The sequence below is a fragment of the Periplaneta americana genome, chromosome 11 (assembly GCF_040183065.1).
Source record: "Periplaneta americana isolate PAMFEO1 chromosome 11, P.americana_PAMFEO1_priV1, whole genome shotgun sequence".
In the NCBI taxonomy this organism is placed as follows: domain Eukaryota; kingdom Metazoa; phylum Arthropoda; class Insecta; order Blattodea; family Blattidae; genus Periplaneta; species Periplaneta americana.
The window spans coordinates 38,998,986-39,017,290 of record NC_091127.1 but is presented as its reverse complement, the minus strand read 5'-3'; the positions used below and the strand labels follow the sequence as shown (position 1 = coordinate 39,017,290).

General features: G+C 36.2%; 1 protein-coding gene across 1 annotated transcript in view; it reads right to left on the bottom strand.

The window, feature by feature from the left end:
• LOC138708951 (uncharacterized protein C05D11.1-like) overlaps positions 1 to 18,305 on the bottom strand; it is a 45,678-nt gene that overhangs the window by 1,636 nt on the left and 25,737 nt on the right. Inside the window, exons 9-17 of the mRNA XM_069839340.1 lie at positions 16,456 to 16,710; positions 15,891 to 16,064; positions 13,229 to 13,465; positions 11,464 to 11,644; positions 7,620 to 7,863; positions 6,800 to 6,986; positions 5,224 to 5,367; positions 4,983 to 5,143; positions 3,936 to 4,088 (exon numbers count right to left, since the gene is read on the bottom strand). Coding sequence (XP_069695441.1) covers positions 3,936 to 4,088; positions 4,983 to 5,143; positions 5,224 to 5,367; positions 6,800 to 6,986; positions 7,620 to 7,863; positions 11,464 to 11,644; positions 13,229 to 13,465; positions 15,891 to 16,064; positions 16,456 to 16,710 — 1,736 coding nt within the window. The remainder of the gene's footprint in view (positions 1 to 3,935; positions 4,089 to 4,982; positions 5,144 to 5,223; positions 5,368 to 6,799; positions 6,987 to 7,619; positions 7,864 to 11,463; positions 11,645 to 13,228; positions 13,466 to 15,890; positions 16,065 to 16,455; positions 16,711 to 18,305) is intronic.

Sequence of the window (18,305 nt, the reverse complement as noted above, 5' to 3'; positions counted from 1 at the left end):
GCATTGTATTCTTCACCTGACATAATTAGGAACATTAAATCCAGATGTTTGAGATGGGCAGGGCATGTAGCACGTATGAGCGAATCCAGAAATGCATATAGAGTGTTAGTTGGGAGGCCAGAGGGAAAAAGACCTTTAGGAGGCCGAGACGTAGATGGGAAGATAATATTAAAATGGATTTGAGGGAGGTGAGATATGATGATAGAGATTGGATTAATCTTGCTCAGGATAGGGACCAATGGCGGGCTTATGTGAGGGCGGCAATGAACCTCTGGGTTCCTTAAAAGCCAGTAAGTAAGTAAGTAACATAGTGCTAGAGATCAAGTTTATCATTCTACGAATTTCGGTTCCATTCCCAGAAATGACTGGAATGGTAGATACCTGTGATAAAAAGACCAGATGATGAGGGTTCTAAGGTTCTTCCAATTCAAATTCAACAAATTTTATTTCAGCAACGCATCCTATTTCATCTGAACTTTTCTCTAATTTTTTTTGGGTTATTTTACGACGCTGTATCAACATCTCAGGTTATTTAGCATATGAATGAAATGAAGGTGATAATGCCGGTGAAATGACTCCGGAGTCCAGCACCGAAAGTTACCCAGCATTTGCTCGTATTGGGTTGAGGGAAAACCCCAGAAAAAACCTCAACCAGGTAACTTGCCCCGACTGGGATTCGAACCCGTGCCACCTGGTTTTGCGGCCAGACTCGCTGACCATTACTCCACAGGTGTGGACTCTCTCATTTCATAAATATGTTATAAGAGTCTGTTGATGACAGACAAAGATGGTCAGCTCGCTTTGCAATGCTTGCTACAAAGAGTTGTGCCAATAATGTAGGCAAGTTATTTTCCATGAACACTTAGGGAGACCAGGTTGACCAATAGAGCAATGAATAGGACCAATTAGATCTAGTGATTGTTAATAATCTGCCTCAGTCATCCATGTGATATCTGCAGACAGTAAATAGACCCATCCAATTTTACTCATTTGATCCCTTCATTTCATTTTACTTACTGTATTCAAGATCTTACATCTGCTTTAGTTTTGAGGTAAGGAATAAAACAAAAATTGTACGAAAATACAGTACAGTAAAATCCCTCGTATCCGGCAACTATGTAACAAAGCCAGTGCCGGATAACCGAATTTTTGGGAAATATTTTATAGGTTATTTAAATACATAGGTTAATTGATATGCTTGTTTAGAGATGCCGCCATCTTGCAAGTAATGTTCCCAAACCTACCTAAAATCACTTAACTGGCTATTTCAAAAAGGGGCTGAGGTCGTGAATGTTCCGCCATTTGTTGGGCAGGCAAGAAACTACATATTATTCACCTAACAGAATATATTTGTGTGCCCGAAAGAGGCACATTTTATAATGGCATGTAACAGAATTCTGTGGAGTGAATTGTCCACTTTAAAAATGGAGGTTTCCGGCAAACTAGATGAGTGTTTCTTTGTTCAGTTTGTGCAGTGATTGTGTGAACATTGATAATACTGTAAACTAGTGGTGGCAGATTCAGATGTCTCATTCCAAAATGTAGTTACTACATCTATTAGTAATTTACTTATTGACTTTCCCTCATAGTTTTATTTTCCTTATTGAAAAGTGCCGTTGTTTTGAAATTCCCGGATATCTCGGTGCCGGATATGAGAGATTCTACTATATAGAATTCATAAAAAGTAGCTTGATTCAATTTACAAGCGTAACAGTTAATCAGATGAGTGGAAGAAATGGATTTGGAGAAATTTCGTTACAGTCATTTGGGATAACTTTGTACAGGTCAGTGTAACTTTGTACCAGTTCTCAATTTTACTATAACATTAATTTAATTTCGCATTTTCTAAGTGTGATATCTTTGGACTTCTCACAAAAATAATAATAACAATAGACACATGAAGGATATTGAATGCACTGAATTCCTACAACAATCTTTAGACCTCCTGTGGCTCGGTGCTTCCAGGAGGTCCAAATTTTTTTTGTGCAAAAAATTGGCACCATAACGCAACTTTTGCAAACCCTTAAATTTTTAATTTCGGAAAAAAATTGTTTTCGACCTTTTTCGATGCACCATAATATACAGTATATTGTTCGATTCCAAATAATTATATAACCTACCATACATTGTTACGAAGAGAATACTTTCTCATTACATATTTTGTAACAACTACATTTTTTATGTTGCCAATTTGTTCCTGTTTGTACTTATTTTATTAGCCAGCATTTATAATATACAGAGAAATGATATCATATACTAATAATAATCCGTGGCGCTACAGCCCGTGAAGGGCCTAGACTGACCAGCCGGCTGCTGGCCTCACGCCCACATGCTGAAGCAGAGGTGGACGATCATCCAACCAGAATGGAGATATCGTGTGGTTAGCACGATGATCCCCCCAGCCGTTATAGCTGGTATTTGCAACCGGATTTCGCTACCTATCATAGCTCCCCAAGTGCATCACTATGCTGGGTGGGCACTGGTCCCATACACTGGCCGAAATTTCATGAGAAAATTTCTTCCCCCATGAGGACTCGAACCAGCGCGCATTCCGTAACGCGAGTCCTAGGCAGGATGCCTTAGACCGCGACGCCACGGCGCGGGATGATATCATATACTACGCCCCTAATAATAAAATAAGTTTCTCTAACACTGTACTCTTCACAGGTAAGGTACCTATATATGAATGCTGTTCTCTATAAAATGGGATTTCTAGTGATATTTACAGTCTGAAAGAAGTCATGTCATAGATTTTTACTGCCTTTAAAAACTACCACAGGTAATTATAGCAAAAGTAATAATGTTTGTTCCGGTCTACAGGCCGACTATATACAAGTTCTTCACAAATAACATTGGCCACCACTTCTTGTGCTGTGGCTGCTTTCTTCTATAATGCTGAGCTATCTGTCAGTAAATTGAAGAAGTGTACATATTTTACTTGTTATTTGAAGTAGGTGCTCGAATTGATGGATGTAGCATGTATGCACACCTAATATTTTTGGATTCCAGTAAGTTTTTTACGCAGGATGTTAAAAGTTTAATTTATTTTATGCAATTATTTGGTTTTACATGCTGTATTTTTCGACACCTTTGTCTATTGTATTAAAAGATGCAATAGCTTTCGAGAGCAAATTTCGTCCAACTTTTCCTCAGTCATGACATGCTGTTCTCGTTTCACTCTTTTATTTAACAAAGACACACAAAAATTTGCCACTACAGTCAACTCTCGATAAATCATACTAAAGGGGGCGGAGATCTTTCTGAGTTATGAAAAGTCCATCTTATTGAAGGGAAATAAAGTTGTACGTTAGGAATGAACACTAACACTATAAATAGCTATACAGTAGCAATATTACACTGAACTTTAATGCAACAAGGTTATCAATACATATCAGGTAAAATGGAAACAAAAATAACAGTGGACAAAGTGCATTAATCAGAGTCTACTGTAATTGGATTGGTCTGTTATAGGTGCATGCTGGTGATTGATCTGCCACTTTGTTGTTTTTCCCAGCAGAACGTTGTTAATCTTCTTTTATATTTTCTTATATTTTATTTTCGAAAAATTTTGTGCAAGTTATCCGAAATCCGAGATATCGGGGTCCAAGTTATTGAGCATTCACTGTAATTAGTAAATTGTTACACTGACAGGAAATTGCTTAAGATTTTCTGAAATAACTTCTCCATAAGGAGTACTTAGGAGACCATTAGGATGATGAAAATTACGATTCTTTGACAATTTGGAGAGTGATAAAAAAATTCTGAAGTCAGCAGGAAGAAGATTGTATAGCTTATAATTGGTTTATAATAATACTGATGTGATAGCTGATTAGAATGGAACAGTGATTGGGAGACTGATAGAGAGATATTTTTCAAGTCCTTCTAATATCAGATAAAATGCCCTCTCATTTTTAGTGTTTATATACACTACTTACACTTTAAATCCTGCTGCTATCTCTTCTGCCTTTGAAGGATGACACACAATAGTGGTTTTAGATTTCTGTGGATCGAACAATGGTGCAATATATTTCGCACCAACTCTATTTAGGTCGTCTGTTGTCACTTTAGAAATTAACTGCACCAAACGTCTGAAAAAGAAAATAATTGAATATTTTATAGATTGTAATCTTTTCTACAGGACACCCGAACTCTTAGCTACCATTGTTGTAAAAGCAAGAACTAGTCATTTGGGACAAAAATATCTAGTAATCTCTCCTATGTGTACAGTGAAAAAACACTACAGTATAGGTATGCGTTTGATATTCTTAAAATTAAGAAGTTACATTTCAGCATTTAAAGATAATGGTTTATCAACTGACAATAAAATATTATTTTGTAATTTGTGTGTGTGTAGTATCGTCTATGCAAAAGTTCCTGGTGCAACAACACATTCAAAAATCAAACCAGTAAACATCAGGGTAACAAATAACGAAATTCCAAGCAGAGATGATTGTTTTTAACGGAACCAACATTGAATGTAAGGTCCGAGTTCAACATCGACCTGTGGCATTCTCTCATCTCTGCTGACATTCCTCTCTACAAAGTATTGTTATGGTAAAAGGCAATAAAAATTGTGTATTGTTTGACGTTCACATAACAAAATAGTACAATGAAAGATAAGGTACGTTGATTATATTCTTTGTTTAGGTTGATTAAACTGTACTAATATTTAAAGTAGATGGTCATTTTTTATCATCTTAAGCCCATATTTTGATAAAAAATAGGTACATATTAATTTCATACATTTTTAGTCCATATAAATCCGTTTCCTGTTGATGATGATGATGATGATGATGATGATGATGATGATGGTCAGCTCTGTTAAGTCGCAATTAATAGATGTAGTAATCCTTGCTAAAGCTGCTAGGTTGTTCAAGATAAGTCAGGGATACAGAGTTAAAGACTTTCTCTTTATAAACTAATCTCAACTTCCAAATCTCTGGGTGAAGTTCTTGCAAATATTACAATTTCCTTATTATTACCTGTTATAGTCGTGATCAACTCCTTTGAAGTAGGACAGAAGAGACTGTGTTACAACATCCCCTATGCTCTTTTCTCGTTCAATGATTTCGAAGATAAGAGAACTTTTTGCAGACTCGAACAGTGTTTGGTCCCATTTTGCTCCTTCAGTCAGCTGAGCATTCTGAAACAATATGCTGAATATAGCAGATATGATTCTTCAATGCATGAACTAAGTACGGTACCTCATTCCAGTGAACTCACCACAATGTTCTTGGCTTCCTTGTAAGCTGACACACAATTGGTTGAGCGGTTGAAGGACAGGTATAGCAGAGCTTCATGGGGTCGAGGCACTATATTGTATCCATATGAGAGACCAAGTCCTCGGATTTGACGCCACATTGGACCCTATACAGAAAAGTTACTTTTCTTTATAAATCAATGCACTGTCCTTTGTAGCATAACTAGGGACCTGAAAATTTCGCATTTGCGAAATCCGTGAATTCTTAAATTGTGGGGTAGAAAGTATTTTTCTTCATCTGTAAGGTGATTTAGCATGACTTTCTAGCAGAATTGAAAGTGCGAAAAAATGCCAATTTCCTATCAAATTGCGAAATCACGAGAAAAATGCTATTTAATAGTAATTTATCAGTAAAATGCTATTTTTCAAGCAAAAAGCTCATTATACTATATAAATATATAATAATTAAAGGCACATGCAAAGGTGTGTTTTTCAAAGCTGCTCAGTCAGCAAAGAATAAAGTGTCAATTTTGAAGAAAAAGGACCCTGGCCGAAAGAACTTTGAGACTATAGCAAAGGCAGTCTACCCGAAGAATGTAGTTCTATTAAACAATGTTGAGGAATAAAATATTGACATGTTTCCAGAATTTTCGAGTATACCAAAATAAGAAATTCGAAGTGCATACAATTCATTTAAGAAGTTTATTTGAACAGCAGGTGAAAAATGTAACATAATGAAAGTGTTTAATGCTTTAAGAACAGAGAATAAAGCATTTTCAGAATGTTGTTTGCAAGTATTGTGGATACCAACAAACAATGTTCACAGTGAATGTGTTTTATTACAGTAATGGTGCTGTTGTTTCAGACAGACGATATAGTTTGAAGGAGTAAAATGCTGAACTGTGCACAAAGTCATCTTTTGAGAAATGAAAGATAGAAAGCACAATGTTTCCTTTGGAAAAAAAGAGAAGCTAATTTTGATGAAAATAGATGCTAAAAATTCAGGTTCCTAAGTATAACCCATGAAATAATAGAGTTTTCAAGTCTGTACATATACATAGTCCAGAACTTTTACATTTTTTTTTGTAAATTTTATATAACCAGTGAAATATTTTTTCTCTTTTCATGAATAGAACAAACCTTTCTCATATTATAATTAACATAATGTAAAAACTGATAAATATGTTCGTAAAAATGATAATTAGAAACATTTTTTAAATATGAAGCATTTAATACAAAAAATGTATGGAATTTTCATAACTCTCCCAATTGTGTCCTATTTCAAGAAGACAACATATTAAGATGTTCTGTTCTTAATATATGAAAGTCAGGAGCTGTGTACATTGGTTGATACAATCACATTTCTACACAGAAAACGTCTGAGAGGTTTATTGAGATACAATGAATTACAATGTTCCTTTTTTTTTTTTAGGTGCAACAAAATTATTGGTATGCAATTTAGCTTCACAACAGATTTCTGGACTTCACCTTGATAAGAAAAATGGGCAACATGAACACCTTTTTAAACGGCTAAATTTTTAGGATCTAGTTTCCTGAAACAATTTTAAAGAGACCATAAGCAAAATATTCACCACTTACCTCAAGCTGTGTGAGGTACTGAAGAAATACTAAAACTGGAGCTAAATTTTCGTCTTGGAAATCCTTTATACATGGAGTAGTCTGACAGAGAAAGGACGAGTCCACACACCCCAGCCCTACAACGCAACTGCCATGATTGTTCTCACTGGGGGTCAGTGTCAGTGTCCAGTCATTCGTCACAGATAACCTAGAAACACAAGCAGAACGTTATAAATGATTAGTTCATAACACACAATATAAAGCAATGAAGGGAATAGATTACCAGTGTGAAAATTATAACAAAAGGGCATATAAGAATACAAGTTAATACGTTCAAATATTTTGGTAATACAATCTGCCTCAACATGGGTAACTATTAATAATGGAATTCCTCAAGGATCAATATTAGGTTCCCTATTCTTTCTAGTGTTCATAAACGATCTTGCCTCTCTAATAAAAGATGTAGTTCATTCCATATTACTTGCAGCTGACACAAGTATAGTAATTACAGTCAATAACTCCAAAAAATTCCAATCTTCAACACAGGCAATTCTGTTGGATCGGTTCTCAGCCAATAAATTAGTATTAAATCGTAACAAAAACTAAATGAAACCTGGCTGACTGAGGTGAAATTGACATGGCCCACCTTTCAGCATCGGATTCGCTATTGCCATTCAGGCCACCTGTCGGACTTTGACAAGAAACGCATTTATAGGGTGCACAAAGGACCAATTAAGCCTAAGCACATGGATCCATCGTGAATCTGGCCCTTAAAAAGCCAAATCAAGCCAAAATGGTACAATGGTATAATATTGTGAATCAGTATGTCAAAACAACTTACTTCTTCTTGACTGCAGTCTTGCCAACTGGTAGAACCTTCTTCCATGGCTCCACTGGGTCACCTAACTTGCTCACCAGTTGATCCACATTAGCAGCCAGGTGGATCACAATGTTGCAGGGGTCGGTGATGATCTGCCGCACTGCCTCGATCTCACACAGAACTTGCTCTCCCTGCTCCAGCCTCTCCATCAGCGCAGAGAGGAATTTGTGCTGCCTCAGCATGCTGGATGAATAGTGGTTGCTATCTATGATCAACACGGACCATCAATTTATTTCTCGCGAACTTCTATAACCATGGGGTTTCCTCTACGATTTACTCAGGAAAAATTATATTTAAGAATAATCTAATTAGTTCATAACAATGATGTAAATATAAGTTTCCATTCTCTATCAGATGCTTCCCCAATAATAATTAGCAAGATTACATACCATATGAGGGGCTTAGAACAAAAAGCAGGTAAGTGACGGAAACCTAGTTTTGAGGAAATTACAGTTAAAGTTCTACATGCAATGGAATATTATACACTAGTTTGGTGAAATGATGCCCATATAGCAGCACTGCACAGTGTGATCACTTACCTGATTTTATCCCAAAGAAACATCCTTTAGGGCTATCACAACACGCACTTACCTCATTTTTTTTAATAATGTCACTTACCTGCTTTTTGTTCTAAACCCCTCATATATACCAATGGTCGGCATTCCTGCGGCATTGCTGCAGTGACGTCAGACCTCAGCGAAGCATCAAACTTACCCCCTACCTTCCCCTTCCCCCACTCCATGAAAATACTGTGCGTGTACGTGGCGGATTATACTGGACTGCTGTACTTCGGAGCTTCATTAGTGATACAATGTCTTTCGCAGAATCATATGAATCGAGAGGATATCACACTTACAAGAAAGGCGGTTCTTTCATTTCTCATGTTTAGGATTAGTTACAAATATTCAGGACGCAAACTTAAATATGTACATTCTTATAATAGATCACCTGTTATACGAGTTCAAAGAACACAGATTCAGTGATTTTCAAAGAAAGAACACAGATTCAGTGATTTTCAAAGGATGGAGAAAGATTTCAATATTTCTGCCACTCCTTTTCATGTTTAAATTGAAAATGTTATCCCAGAATTGCAGTTAGAGGTACTGGATTTGCAAAATGATGGCTTCTTGAAAGCAGAATGTGAAGGTCTACTGGGGGGTAAAATTTTTTTTGAAAGATGTCCAGTATTACATATCCACTGCTTAGACAGTTTGCTTAAAAAATAATGAGTACCGTCATTTCCCATAACTTTTGTCCACGATACAACCATTCAATTTGTACTCCATAACGTAGTACCTCGTTTACCTATATTTTTGCTGTACTGTAGTTTGAATTCAAGTCACTGCAGCTATCTACGAACGGTCTATGTTACTTCTACAATGAACTTTGAATGGTTGTATCGTGGACCATAGTTGTGTTCCAGGACCATAGTTATGGGAAATGACGGTATGTATTCATCAACCTACCAGTGCGAACAGCTGTTTTCTAAAATGAAATTTATAAAGTCCAACACAGATCCCACTTAAGTGATGCTCATCTCCTTGTGCAACTGAAAATAGCATGCACAGGTATAAATCCCAATTTCGAAGAAATTGCTTTGAAAAATGATTAATTAAATATCACGTGAATGCACTATTCTAATTACATATGGTAGGTAGGAGTGTAGTGGCGCAACTGTCTGTAAATCCGTCACTGCACTGTAGAGTGCAACCCCTCCCACAGTATGTAGTTGCCATTTAAATCCTGTCTTGTGGGTTGCGTTCATTTTGTCCACCACTGATATATACACAAATATGCCATCGAATAATCCGCGCACTCTAATTTTAGGAGAGAAAAAATGGCTTACATTTGTGTTTTATTTACAAGAAATTAATGTTACATAATAAATAAATAAATTAATTAATCAATCAATCTTCTTACTGTATCCAGCTGTTTGCTGATAACAAAGTCCACTATAGTCCACTGTGGTCTATTCAGTTGTTTTTTACGAGAAATGAGGGATATTTTGATCGGTGTTCATTATAGATGCTTGTTGCTAGTAGCCAGAGTTGGGGTATAGTCAATATATACTGCAGGGCTGTGTCTTCTGCAACCGGTACTGATGATTTTAATCTTACATAATGATGTACTCAAAAACTAAATAAAATATCAATGTGTTTAAGAAACGCATCATAATCTTCACATGCTGTTGTAGAAACATCTGGGACTCTACCTACATAGCAAATTAGGAAACACTGTCTTGGATAATTTTGTAGACTAATGGAGGTCATGATGAATGGTTCCAGGCAATCCTAAGTCTCACCTCTCATGCCATCTATGTGAGAGATGTAGAACTTTTTGTTCTACCTATGATTTGCAAAGGGACGATTCCTGCAAGTCATTTGTTAAATATTCAAAAGAATAATTGGAATCGCAGGCTGGGAAGAATCGTGAACGAATCATTAGAATCAATTTGTAATGTATGACTGAATCGTTGGAATAGATTTCTGAAAAAGAATTGTGTTGCCCAATTCTATGCCACACAGACCAAGGCGTGAGGCTGGACAATGCTATAATGTAATGGGATCAGGTGTTTGAGGTGAAGCAGTACCAACCTTATTTCAAATAATGCGCGCACCCCAAGTTTTCTTTGCTAAATTTCGAAAAAATATGCGCGGAGTATTCGCATATATACAGTATATTATCAAGAGATGGAATCGATGTAATAGTGGAATATGATGAAGGATGGATGGAATGAAGAAATATTCTCTCCAGCACCGGGACTCGAATCCGAGTTTTCAGCTCTACGTTCTGATGCTTTATCCACTAAACCACACTGGATTCTAGCTCTGATGCTGGATTGAATCCTCTCAGTTTAAGTTCCACCTCTCAGTTTTCCTCATAGTAATATGATATGCATAAGTAATCAGTTAATGATTGAAGATGGCACTCATTCCATCGGATCCCGGCCACCTAGTCGCTCGTAATGAGTGCACTTCTGTACATAGTGTGTTGGACATTGAGACACTGTCACACATCTGTAACACAGTGCAAGAGGATTGGCCACCAAAGGGAAATTGAGAGGTGGAACTTAAACTGAGAGGATTCAATCTGGCATCGGAGCTAGAGTCCGGTGTGGTTTAGTGGATAAAATGTCAGCACTTAGAGCTGAAAACCTGGGTTTGAGTCCTGGTGCCAGAGAAAATATTTCTCCGTTCCACCCATCCTTCATCATATGACAACACAGAATTCCTGCACGGAAATATATGTATTTCGGTACATCATAGTAATATAATAGCAGAATGGATATACAGTAGAATTCATCTTGATTTCTGTGAACAGGTTTTTTTCTATGTATACAATAAATTTAATACATGGGACCAAAAGCTTCACTTCCTCATCCAATTGGAGCCACACTTTCCACACTTCGAAATTTTTCTGTCCAAGTCCATCAGCTTCAAATGGATCATAATACATACTTTGGGTCCAGCAACAAGCATGATAACCTCTACACCACTGAGGAACATCGCCCAAAATCTACTTTTAGATAACAGAGTGCACTGTCCAGGGCTACTTACAAAAATCTATGAACTATAGGCAGAAGATACAATGAATAGTGTGAGAATTTTGCTATGCCACGAGCTTACTGTAACAAAATATTCCAACATTACTTTACTCCTGTAGGAAGCTGTAATTTGAATATTTTATCTGGAAGTTCTATCATTCTCGGCTGGATTTTAACCAGGAATAACTGTGTCTAACACAAGCATAAAAACTACCAATCATCGAGAATAACAACGTGACGATGGTATCAATATCAATGTACCTTTAGTATAGCAGAGCCCTTTCATGAGATCTCCTACAACTTTGTTCCCCTTCCTCTTAGCCTGAGCAACATCATTTGCAATTTTGGCAGCAATGATCTTGAGTCTCTCAGCTGTGAACACAGTCTGATACAGCAGTTCTCTGATCCAGTTGATGCAGCAGTCGTATTTGGCAGGTTCTAGCTGTTGAAGTAAAGGCAAATGTCAAGAAATACGAGTATAACCAAACAAGACGGTACACTCTAGTCCTAATGCTTTTATAATATATAATTTTCAGTATTAAATAAAAATAACTGCTCATTTCTTTCATGAACTTCTCCTGCGATAAATAAAACAATAATGTTATGGGAATAAAACAAAATCGATGTCATGAAGTTGACACGTCTTCATCATAGGATTTACATTTTTGCAACAATTATGCTCTATTATCATGCTGCCAACATTTGTTTATACTTTACCTAGGTAATTTTTTTAACTATTATTAAAAATGTATGTAAATGAAGCAGTTTTTATGGCACTCAAATAAGATTCGGATTATATGAAAAATATTTTTTTTATTTCTTTTTTCAATCCTAAAAAGTAAGCTTTCGAGTTAATTTATAAATTATGTTGTTGTTGTTTTCGAATGCCAGGCGTTTGACAATAAAGTCATTTGACCTCTTGCACTCCAATATTTTTCAAAGATATTATCATGACTAGCCACTGAAGCACAGATTTGTTAAATGGCAAGTTGTAGCCGATTTAAGTGAACACCATATTTTAACGTTTTGGTGGCTACTTCATTCACACACAACCCTCAGAATGTCTGGAGGACCACACCTGCTGTTGGTTGACGGGTCCATTGGACCTAGCTGGGAGATCTTGTTGATCACCAGCTTTCCCTCCTTAAGCCACTGGAGGACGATTTTAGTGCCACAGCAGGTCAGCACTAGGAACAGAAAAGTAGAAAGAGGAGGAAGGAAAGGGAAATGAACCCCTAGGCCTCGAATGCTCTAATGCCGTCGGGGTCGAAGAAAGCAAGAGTTCAGTCAGAGGACTGGATAGGAAAGGGTAAAGAGAGAATTAGGTATTGAATAGAGGAAAATTATACCAAATTCAGTCATTAACTCATCAAGCTGACCAGTGCCAATTGATGAGTAGCCCCTCCCTTTAGTTCAGCTTGTAAAATTATGCTTACTAACAGCTGCACCACGGGAAGGTAGGGATGGGACATTGGGTATTTGTCCAGGTTGGTTCCTTAAAGCCTTCAATGGGAAGGATTAATGGCTCTCCCCCCTGTATCTGACAGATACCCTTTTGCAGCTATTTATAAATTATATGATGTAGTAAAGTAATGGGTAACACTAAAAGAAAAAGATTTAACTTATTTGAAAAGTTAGACATAATATCACAGATTAAAACCAGCAGCATTGAATGAATTGGATGTCACGAGATTTATGCTGGAGAGATTGACTAAAACAGTGACTGAAGAATTGCCAGCTGGAAGATCATTAAGACATCTATAATTACGATTATTTTACAATTTGGAGAGTATTTTAAAAATATTGAAAGTTCATAATAGAAAGACTTGTTTAAATACACAAAACTGGTGTAACATTATGAAGTTTGTTGCAAGAACCTTGCATAACTTGTAAACACTATTTTTTTTAAATTTTTTTTTTACATCTTTTCTCTGAGTAGCACGACATGCTTTAAGTGAAGAGATGTCTGATCTTTATCGATGTAAAATAAAAAGTCCTGATTGTTTGCTTGATAAATGAAAATTACCTGAAGCATAAGAGATGCTGTGTGAGAATAAGGACCACACTGAAACCTCGAGGAAGCTTCCAGTCCAATGTGTGTGCAGGTCGCTATAGTATCTGTTTCTAATTGGGCAACAACATCTTCATATGGAATAATAATTCCCTCACGATTCACAGGTAGCTCCAGTAGAGATTCTAGAAGAAGAGGCAGATATGGGCGCTGTTCACGCGATATTTTGGCTGTGTCCATGAGGACAAACATCTGCAACATGAGCAAGCACTTCAAGCACAAATACCCAAAACAATGAATGTAACAGGTTAATGTAACAATAAAATGCAATCAGTTGTATTTAGTGACAATGTCTTTCCCTTCTTACAATGAAGTATAGAATAAATAAATAACTAAATAAATAAATAGTCAATAACTAAGTGAAGTAAATAAATAAATGACTAAGTGAATAAATGAATAAATAACGAAATAAACAAATGAATGAATAATACATTATCCTGTTTATTCATTAATCTAGATTTCCAGTTTATCTGGACCGATTTTGTAAAATTTATTAGCTATTTTATTATGCTTGCCCATCAAAAATATACACGTCCAGCACGCAAATACATATTATGCATTAAAATGTTTGGATGATAGAATGGGTCTTATACACCAACAAATATGCTACCGGTAATTTCATTTCTATGTAATTTACATTTATATGTTTTTCTGCTTATTTTTAATTTAATTTTGTTTTGGATTCATTATGTAATTTTCTTAGAGCATTTTATACTGTTATGCCCCCGGACTTAAGCAAGCCATGTAGCACATTTTCCATTTGGGCATTGATTTCGAAACTATCCAGGAAGAGTTTTAAGACAAGGTGAATGAATTGCATCTATGTCAACCAGGAAATACAAAATGTACATAGCTTGTGAAAAATTTGCAAATAAAGCGATCTCCACTGTGTATGTAAGAGCGCTGTTGCAAATATCTAACATGATGTCTGACATGCATGAATCTTCAATAACCGCCTTCGATAAAATATCCTTGCGCCATGAATCACAGTTGGACTGATCACATTGGCCCAGTGAAATTAATCATGCATTCTAATTGGTTAAATTAAAACAAACATTGTGCAGACTCTTTTCTTACGCACATCACAACAAAGTGACTTAATTCCTGCATTGCATAGAATAGATTTCATTGTAATAGTTGATTAAGATGATGTCTTAAGGGCACTCGCTACTGAGATTTCTAATCTCCACAATTTTGATTGTAAGTTTTTGAAATTTCAAAATCGAATAGATGTTGATGAGTTACATGTGCACAATTATTTTCAAAATTTTATGTTGAAAAATGTACTCGGAAAAAAATAAAATATAAAAAAGTGTTTATAATTTTAGTAAACAAATATCTGTGTCTCATATAAAGATAATTTGTTTCTTAAACTTTTAAAATGATGCTAAGACTACCTACAATGAAATGGTACATGGGTTTGTTTCTAGTCAATACAGTTCATCAGTAAAAAAAAAAAATTAACTTTTAACATTGACCAAAATTGACGAAAACTCAGTAGCGTGTCCCCTTAAACAAAAAAATCCTAAAGCTCATCTCATCTGGTCAGTAACATAAATGACTCACAGCTGGATAGCCGGTAATAGAACATAAATAGCACTTTGTTGATGGATTAAGACGACAGTCAGAGTCAAGGAGAACTGAAACAGAAATAAGGTGAGGATCGCACCAACTGAGAGAAGAAGCACGGTAACAAGATGGCGTCAGCTCCCTCAGCAGTTATTTTATGTAAGTAATATCTAACCCCTTTGTTTAAAAAAATTAATCATGTTTAGTTTTGTGTAAAATCAATTTAATCTTTAATCTAAATCAAGAATCAAGTACTTTTCCTGTATCTCCTGAGCAGAACAAGCTCATTCAGCAAGGCCAACCTTCTTTTCCATTATATTATAATGGTGCTGTCAGAAAATTCTGGTCAAAGTTTGAGTATGGTCAGAACACAGTAGCCAACCATTCTACAAGTCATCTGACGTAAGTTAAGCTAAAACTTAACATGTATGGCATAAGAAGCACGCACAACAATATATTGTAATAATTTTCTGTTATAAAAAATTATTTTGTATGTTAAACATTTACAGAAAGCACTGTTTACAGTTGTATATAATTTATTGTCAACTGAGTGTACCTACACTTACTTACTTACTTACTGACTTTTAAGGAACCCGGAGGTTCATTGCCACCCTCACATAAGCCCGCCATTGGTCCCTATCCTGAGCAAGATTATTCCTTTGCTATGGTTGTGCCAGAGAATCAGTCTCATTCTGAGGCTTATTTGAAGGATTTGTAACAAGCTGTTTTTACGGTGATAGGTTGTTAGCCCTTCGCCCAACCCCCAAGCTGGAGGACCACCCCTCATAGGTTGTCCGCGACTGCTTATTCAATATATTCACAGCTACCCTCCATATGTGCCGTGGTGATAGGGACCCATAATACATGGAGTGTACCTACACTATGAAATGGAATTATCTAGATGCACCATTTGCTCCTTTTCAGAGCCTTGAGCATAGTCACTACCTTGTGTTAAATGTAACCAAACAATAGACTTTATACGGTGATGTATTACTTATAGAATATGTGCGCTGTTTTATGAGTAATTTAAATAATAATATTAACTCACATATACAAAATTGGTGTGTACATTGTCCAGATGCATCTGCACTGGCACTTGCTTTAAGTCGAACTTGGGATGCTGCTCCTCGGAATCACTTGTGAAGCATTGCACAGGGTGAAAGTTGATAGAAGAAGTGCTCGGGATTGGCACTGAAGTTAGCATTTCTTGTGGTGGAGGTATCTAATAACACAATTCAACGATATGTAGAAGTATTGGCATATGTCATTGTAATATGTAACTTTATAATATTACCTCTGATTGATGCATTTCTTCTCAAACTTCCATTTGCTCATTTCATTCAACTGATTTTCACCATCGACTTCTCTGTTATTATCAGAAAAATAACAATACCGGTATTCATAATAATTAAGGAGAAGAAGACGATGATGAAGACAAAGAAACAGCTAAGTCAGTTGAAATAAGAAAGATGATAAGTGATAATGTTCTTTCATGGGTAGGTTTCAATGAACATCTGAACACACCAACCTCATGATAAAACTACTTTCAAGAAATTATACAAAATAGAGCCTTATCTAGTTTTCATTTTTTTCAATTTGCAGTCCTTACTAACTTCATTTTCAACTGTGGCCTTCTGCAGCTGTTCAGAAAGTTTCTTCAGCCCCTCTGATCCATACTTCTCCCTCTGCCCTGCAATTCGTTGTTTCTCGTTCTCAGTCATCATACGTTGGTCCTCTACACTGGGATAGCCTCTCACTGTCACACTTGGGCCATCCACCAAATACCTCTTCAGAAGCTGCAGCCAGAAGTCCTCTGGCTCCTTCTCCATTTGTCGTAGATCTTCCACTTGATTCAACCGATGATCCAACTGCAATTTCAGGAAAATTATCATAAATGATAGTGCATACATATTTATGAATATCACTCAATAAAAGAATTGTATTCCAATGGATACCATCCCATTGTGGAATCCTGGGAAACAAGAATGCAGATGCTTTAGCAAAGAAGGGCAGCACTGCTACTTACAGACCTGTTACTAAATCTACGTATTACTCTGTGAAGAGATTTATTAAATCTACATACTTAGACTTCAACAAACAAAATTTGATAACACAATCCCAAGGGAAAAAATGGAACTCTCTGCATCAAAATCCACAGTTAATTCCCGATTTACCACGAAAATCGTCTGTAGCTGCATTTAGATTGGAAACAGGCCATGATTGTTTGGCCAAACACCTGCATAGAATTGGAATATATCTGTCCCCTAACTGCCCATTGTGCAACTCAAACCAAGAAATGGATTCGGAACACCTCAAAATCTGTGCTTCAGTGGCTGGTCATGATAATATCTTTGAAAAATATTGGAGTGCAAGAGGTCAAATGACTTTATTGTCAAACGCCTGGCATTAGAAAACAACAACAACAACATTCCAACAAGTTAAATTATCCTGCCTTTTAGACAATTATTTTGTTTCACTCCTTTCAGTTTTTGTATGTTCATAATGTTTTCTTTACCCCCACAATTACATTAAATTTTTCGCAATGATATGAAATGGAAACATTTTTGGAATCACTGGTTTTTTTCTGCTAAACTGGAGAATTTGCTACGGTAGCTTTGAACCATCCTGTTACGGTTACGACCAAATTCAACTAAATACACAATGTTGCCAACATAAGGACATGATGTTGGTCAGTGGCATTGTTAGAAGAAATTTGCTTTTTTTTTTTTTCTCTACCTCCTTCATTCTGAACATTACTAAGAGCTAGCATCACTTTTAACGACAAGATGTATTTGCTTAGATATTGCGAGTAGATTATGTGGATTAGGTGAGGGGCTCGCGACAGGAACAGTTTTGCTGTGGCGCATGTGCAGACTCTCATGCAGTGGCAACATGATCCTCACTTGAATTTATTTTCATGTGTACATTCCAGATCAAATCAAGAAGATTCCTTCTTGCTCTGGTTACACATCTTGCATAAACGAAGGTTAGGTTTGGTTAGTTTAGGTTTTTATTAACCAAGTCCACGCATGCGCAAACAGCCAAGATGATCCTGTCGGTCATAGCCCTTATGATAATTTTTGTTTCGTAATATTCATAAACAATAATATGATGAAAGCAGTGAATAATTTCATGGCCGCTAAAAGTTTTCTTCGTAAAAGACGAGGTATTTCCTCTAGACCACAAATAAAATTACAAACTTAACACTTTGGTGAACAAGAACTGGAAATTTATTTTCCTTCATTTGAATGATATTCTCTTTACTTTGTTGATAATCTATTTTAAGATCTTCTACATCTGCATTTTCTTATGGTGCATTCAAAACACCACCATTGTACTGCATAAACCTAGCACTTGACTAATGGAGTGAATTATTTGAGAATATAGACGCGAATTTTACTACCACCATTTCGATTGTCTTTAGTTTTACATGGCTCGCACATTTCAGTCATCTTACGATCTG